This window comes from Boleophthalmus pectinirostris, unplaced genomic scaffold (genome assembly GCF_026225935.1).
Source record: "Boleophthalmus pectinirostris isolate CB_2022bp ecotype Guang Dong unplaced genomic scaffold, ASM2622593v1 HiC_scaffold_20, whole genome shotgun sequence".
In the NCBI taxonomy this organism is placed as follows: domain Eukaryota; kingdom Metazoa; phylum Chordata; class Actinopteri; order Gobiiformes; family Gobiidae; genus Boleophthalmus; species Boleophthalmus pectinirostris.
The window spans coordinates 2,098,993-2,105,614 of NW_026571153.1; the positions used below are offsets into that span (position 1 = coordinate 2,098,993).

The 6,622-nt window shown below is 44.0% G+C and overlaps 1 protein-coding gene across 1 annotated transcript in view; it reads right to left on the reverse strand.

Annotated features, from left to right (window-relative positions):
* Positions 1-2,503: 2,503 nt before the first annotated feature.
* tmem185 (transmembrane protein 185) overlaps positions 2,504-6,622 on the reverse strand; it is a 25,810-nt gene continuing 21,691 nt past the window's right edge. The window contains exon 7 of the mRNA XM_020938697.2: positions 2,504-4,806. Coding sequence (XP_020794356.1) covers positions 4,553-4,806 — 254 coding nt within the window. The 3' untranslated portion in view covers positions 2,504-4,552. The remainder of the gene's footprint in view (positions 4,807-6,622) is intronic.

Here is a 6,622-nt window from a genome sequence, read left to right on the forward strand (position 1 = left end):
CCAGGTCTAAACCAGGTCTAAACCAGGTCTAAACCAGGACTAAACCAGGACTAAACCAGGTCTAAACCAGGACTAAACCAGGACTAAACCAGGTCTAAAGCAGGTCTAAATCAGGTCTAAACCAAACCAGGTCTATACCAGCTCTAAACCAGGTCTAAACTCAGACTAAACCAGGTCTAAACCAGGTCTAAACCAGGTCTAAACCAGGTCCAAACCAGGTCCAAACCAGGTCCAAACCAGGTCCAAACCAGGTCTAAACCAGGTCTAAACCAGGACTAAACCAGGTCCGTGTGTGTGTGTTCTAGTCTCTACGTCTTATACTTTTTTTCTAAACACTTTCAGGAAACTTTCTGTTCTGTCGGTTAAACTGTTGGGTTTTTTTTTTAACACCATCGTCGTCTGTGAAAATAAAAAACCGTTGAGTGAAGTTCTGGTTTGGCGTATGTGTCACTTTGCGTCGCCGTGGTAACCGATAAACATTCAGCCATTGACGTACATGAAGAACTCCCCCAACCGTTTACCTTTTTTAGGCTGATGTGGAGAAAAAAAAAAAAAAAATCAGTTTGGTTTTGAAGTGAACCTCTTATAAATAAACACATTTCTTCGGTTTCGTAACATTCAAAGACAAAAGTTTGGACACGTTCTCTCGCTCACTCAGCCGGTTTTTCTGTTTTTGTTTTTTTTTTAACTTCGACACTTTAAAAATCAATGAATCTATGAAGCAGCACGTACGGAATTATGGAGAAAAAGTGAAATTATGAAATATTTTGAATTGAAATCGTCAGAGTCTCGTCACCGTTTGGTTTGTGGTTTGATTTTTTTTTTGTTTCTGTAGTGGTTAGAGAGAAAAACGTAATTTCGATTCCAGTGAAGAAATTGACCAAAAAAAAAAAAGGGGGAGTCTGAACTTTTCTCAGGGACGGGGCGACCGCATTTTCACAATCAAAAACCGTCTGGTAAAAAATAAAGCGGTGAGAATAATCAGTCTGTGTGTCATTGGTTCATTCGTTTTTCAAAATAAAACCAAAAATAAAACGAAAAACCAAAATGGAAAAAAAAAAAAAAAACAGATAATGATTCGTTTTTTTCAGTTTTTGATTTTGGGTTTAAATGAAAAATGGAAAAAATTGAAAACGGACTGAACCGGGACTAAACCGGGACTGAACCGAGTCTGAACCGGGACTAAACTGGGACTAAACCAGAACTGAACCGGGACTGAACCAGGACTGAACCGGGACTTTACCGGGACTAAACCAGGACTGAACTGGAAGTGAACCAGGACTGAACCAGGACTGAACCAGGACTAAACCAGGACTAAACCAGGTCTAAACCAGGTCTAATCCAGGTCTAAACCAGACCCGAACCAGGCCTAAAACAGGACTGAGGTTGGTTTAGTCCTGGTTTTAGTCCTCTTTTAGTCCTGGTTTAGTCCTGTATTAGTCCTGGTTTAGTCCTGGTTTAGTCCTGTTTTAGTCCTGTTTTAGTCCTGGTTTTAATCCTGGTTTAGTCCTGGGTTTAGTCCTGTTTTAGTCCTGGTTTTAGTCCTGGTTTTAGTCCTGGTTTAGTCCTGGTTTTAGTCCTGGTTTTTCCATTATTTATAAACACAAAATCGTTATCCGTTTTTTCATTTCGATTTTTCGTTTCTTATTTTCAGTTTTATTTTGAAAAACGGATGAACGGATGACAGACAGACGGAAAATGCGCCCGACTCCCCGACGCCTCGACTCACGACGCCCTCATGAATTCCCGGAGAGGAACGTGTGTGTTTTATTCCCGCTGAATGGCTCTTGTCGCTCTTTCAGGAAGTCGTCTGAAAAACACAGGGAGGACGACTTCCGACTTCCTGTCAAAAAAACTACGAAAACTTTCCACGGAAAACTCCCTAATCATAGGATTTGACTTGCGGCAGCCGGTCGGAACTGTCCGCCTGCCAAACAACAGAACGACGTCAAAATGATCTGCTGAATGTAACGGAGCTGCACTGCACACGTCTTTTTGCACTGCACACGTCTTTTTGCACTGCACACGTCTTTTTGCACTGCACACGTCTTTTTGTTTTTCTTTTTTAGGACCGATTATAAAACGAAAAATAAAAAATAAAAAAATAAAAATCCTCTTCCTGTGATTTTCAACATTATCTTTTCAAGAACTGAGTGATCCAGATCTAAACTAAACCAGGACTAAACCAGGACTGAACCAGGTCTAAACCAGGACTAAACCAGGTCTAAACCAGATCTAAACCAGTCTAAACCAGGTCTAAACCAGGTCTAAAACCAGGTCTAAACCAGGACTAAACCAGGACTGAACCAGGTCTAAAACCAGGACTAAACCAGGTCTAAACCAGGACTAAACCAGATCTAAACTAGGTCTAAACCAGGACTAAACCAGGTCTAAACCCTAAACCAGGACTGAACCAGGTCTAAACCAGGACTAAACCAGATCTAAACTAGGTCTAAACCAGGTCTAAACCAGGACTAAACCAGGTCTAAAACCAGGACTAAACCAGGTCTAAACCAGGACTAAACCAGGTCTAAACCAGGACTAAACCAGGACTAAACCAGGACTAAACCAGGTCTAAACCAGGTCTAAACCAGGACTAAACCAGGACTGAACCAGGTCTAAAACCAGGACTAAATCCAGGACTAAAACCAGGACTAAACCAGAACTAAACCAGGACTAAACCAGGACTAAACCAGGTCTAAACCAGGTCGAAACCAGGTCGAAACCAGGACTAAACCAGGACTAAACCAGGTCTAAACCAAACCGGGACTAAACCAGAACTAAACCAGGTCTAAACTAAACCCAGAAAGGAGAGGAAAACCGGGACAGGACTCTGATCAGGTCTTCAGTTTCCGGGTTGGAACTGTTGATGTGAACGGAACAGAACGCCACACTGCACACGTCTGTTTGTTTTTCTTTTTTTTAGACGGATTATAAAATGAAAATGACAAATAAAACGGCGATTTATGAAAGAAAAAAGAGAGTAACGTCTAGATGAAGAAAACCGGGATATTTCCTGTTTTCCCAGCGTTTCTATCATCGAAAACGCCCAAAGGAAGTCGTCAATCTGAGTGTTTCCAAACGTCTCCTGGTTTTGAGCCTAAATATTCCACTTTTTTAACTCTCGGCGGACTTCAGATTGGTCAAAAATAAGTGTGCCTGGGAAATTTCTTGTATAAAACTTTTTAAAAAAAGAAAAAAAGAGAAAAAAAAAAAAAAGAAAAAACAAAATTCGTCATTATTTGTCTCCAAATCCAAAATGGGGAAAAAAAAAACAAACAGATAATGATTAGTTTTTTCAGTTTTTGATTTTGTGTTTAAATGAAAAATGGAAAAAAAAAAAAATGGACTGAACCAGGACTAAATGAGGACTAAACTAGGTCTAAACCAGGTCTACAACAGGACTGAACCAGGACTAAACCGGTCTCAGTCCTGATCACCCGACAGTCTACACAGGTGCACCTCTGGGCTTGTCCTGACACCCTGTTTTAGTCCCGGTTTAGTCCCATTTTAGTCCCGATTCAGTCCCGTTTTAGTTCTGGTTTAGTCCCGTTTTAGTTCTGGTTTAGTTCCGTTTTAGTCTCGTTTTAGTCCCAGTTTTGTCACGTTTTAGTCGCGTTTTAGTCCCGTTTCAGTCGCATTTTAGTCCCATTTTAGTTCTGGTTTAGTTGCGTTTTAGTCTCGTTTTAGACCCGTTTTAGACTCGTATTAGTCCTGGTTTAGTCCTCTTTTAGTCCCAGTGTAGTCTCGTTTTAGTCCCAGTTTAGTTGCGTTTTAGTCTCGGTTTAGTCCCAGTTTATTTGCATTTTAGTCCCGGTTTAGTCCCATTTTAGTCGCGTTTTAGTCCCGTTTAGCCCCGGTTTATTCACGTTTTAGTCCTGTTTTAGTCCCTGTTTAGTCCCGGTTTAGTCTCGGTTTAGTCCAATTTTAGTCTTGATTTAGTCCTGTTTTAGTCCCAGTTTAGTTGCGTTTTAGTCTTGTTTTAGACTCGTTTAATCCCATTTTAGTTGCCGTTTAGACCAGTTTTAGTCTCGTTTTAGTCCCGTTTTAGTCCCGCTTTAGTCCCGCTTTAGTCCCGCTTTAGTCCCGCTTTAGTCCCGGTTTAATCCTGTTTTAGTCTCAGTTTAGTCCCGGTTTAGTCCTCTTTTAGTCCCAGTGTAGTCTCGGTTTAGTCCCGGTTTAGTCGCCATTCAGTCCCAGTTTATTTGCATTTTAGTCCCGGTTTAGTCCCGGTTCAGTCCGGCGTCGCAGTTTAAGTCACGTAAACAGGAAACGGTCATTATTCGTTTTTTTCCATTTTTCATTTAAACACAAAAAACGAATCATCATCTGTTTTTACATTTTGGTTTTGGAGAAAAATAATGAAGAAAACAGTTGTTATTTTTTTTTTTTTTTCTTATTTTGGGTTTTATTTTCCGTCCGTCGGCTGAGGAGGAGGAGACGGGAGGAAGATGTAAACGCGGCGAGTGAGAATCGACCGTGAAAATTAAAAAAAATAAAGGTGAATGAAAAGGCGTGTCCAGACTTTTCTCTCTGTCGTTTGTTTTCGTGTTCAGTCGGGCAGGTCGATGCAGAGTTTGGGCGGCGGGACGTAGTATTTCCCGGGACTTTGCGTGATGACGACGCCGGTCTTTTTGTGGAACATGGGGGCGATCTTGGGCGCCGTTTCTCTGGAGGGCGGCGGCTCGTCCGGCGCCTCCGGGTCCTGCGAGCGCTGCAGGTCGTACGACACGTTTCCATACTCCCGCAGGAACGGAAGGAGCTCCAGCAGGAAGTGACAGAAGTCCTTACGGATCCCGAACCACCCTGACAGGAGAGAGAGAGAGAGAGAGAGAGAGAACACAGAGAGAGAGACAGAGAGGGAGGGGAAAGAGAGAGAACAGAGAGAGGGACGGAGAGGGAGAGAGAGAGAGAGAGAGAGAGAGAGAGAGAGAGAGAGAGAGAGAGAGAGAGAGAGGGAAAAGAGAGAGAACAGAGGAGGACGGGAGGGAGAGAGAGAGAGAGAGAGAGAGAGAGAGAGAACAGAGAGAGAGAGGAGAGGAGGGAGAGAGAGAGGAGAGGGAGAGGAGAGGGAGGAGAGGGAGAGAGAGAGGAGAGAGAGAGAGAGAGAGAGAGAGAGACAGAGAGAGGGGGAGAGACGGGGGAGAGAGAGAGAGAGAGAGAGAGAGAGAGAGAGAGAGAGAGAGGAGAGAGAGAGGGAAAGAGAGAGAAGAGAGAGGAGGGAGAGAGGGAGAGAGAGGAGAGAGAGAGAGAGAGAGAGAGAACAGAGAGAGAGAGGGGGAGAGACGAGAGAGAGAGAGAGAGAGAGAGAGAGAGAGAGAGAGGGAGAGAGAGAGAGAGAAGAGGGAGAGAGAGAGGAGAGGAGGAGACGAGAGAGAGAGAGAGAGAGAGAGAGAGAGAGAGAGAGAGAGAGAGAGAGAGAGAGAGGAGAGAGAGAGAGAGAGAGAGAGAGAGAGAGAGAGAGAGAGAGAGAGAGAGAGAGAGAGAGAGAGAGAGAGAGAGAGAGAGAGAGACAGAGAGAGAGAGAGAGAGAGAGAGAGAGAGAGAGAGAGAGAGAGAGAGAGAGAGAGGAGAGAGAGAGAGAGAGAGAGAGAGAGAGAGAGAGAGAGAGAGAGAGAGAGAGAGAGAGAGAGAGAGAGGAGAGAGAGAGAGAGAGAGAGAGAGAGAGAGAGGAGAGAGAGAGAGAGAGAGAGAGAGAGAGAGAGAGAGGAGAGAGAGAGAGGAGAGGAGAGAGAGAGGGAGAGAGAGGGAAAAGAGAGAAAAGAGAGAGGGAGAAAAGAGAGGGGGGAGAAGAGAGGGAGAGAGAGAGAAAAGAGAGAGAGGGAGAGAGAAGAGAGAGGGTGGAGAAGAGATAGAGGAGGAGAGAGAGAAAAAGAGAGGGGGGAGAGAAGAGAGAGAGAGCGGGGAGAGAGAGAAAAGAGAGGGGGGAGGGAGAGAGAAAAAGAGAGAGAGGGAAGAGAGAGAGAGAGGAAAGAGAGGGAGAGAAGGGGGGAGGGGGAGAGAGAGAGGGAGAGAGGAGAAAGGGGGGAGAAAAAGGGGGGGTGACAGGGAGAGGGAAGAGAGAGAGGGAGGAGAGAGAGAGAGGAAGGAGGGGAGAGGGGGCATGGGAAGAGAAAGAGAAAGAAGGAAAAGAGGGAGGGCAGAGAGAGAGAGTTTAATTTTAGTATCATGACACCAGTTGGAGCAGGAGTATATGTATTATTTGCAGTACTTTAGTAGTATTTGCAGTAGTACTTGTAGTATATTTTGCAGTAGAGATACTCACAGTGGTTTCCTCCCTTCTGTCTGAACGTTGTGTAGTACTTGTAGTAGTATTTGTAGTAGTACTTGTAGTAGTAAACAGATACTCAGTGGTTTCCTCCCTTCTGTCCGAACGTCGTGTAGTATTTGTAGTAGTATTTGTAGTAGTACTTGTAGTAGTAAACAGATACTCACAGTGGTTTCCTCCCTTCTGTCCGAAAATCGTGGTGTAGTACTTGTAGTAGTATTTGTAGTAGTACTTGTAGTAGTAAACAGATACTCACAGTGGTTTCCTCCCTTCTGTCTGAACGTCGTGTAGTACTTGTAGTAGTATTTGTAGTAGTACTTGTAGTAGTAAACAGATACTCACAGTGGTTTCCTC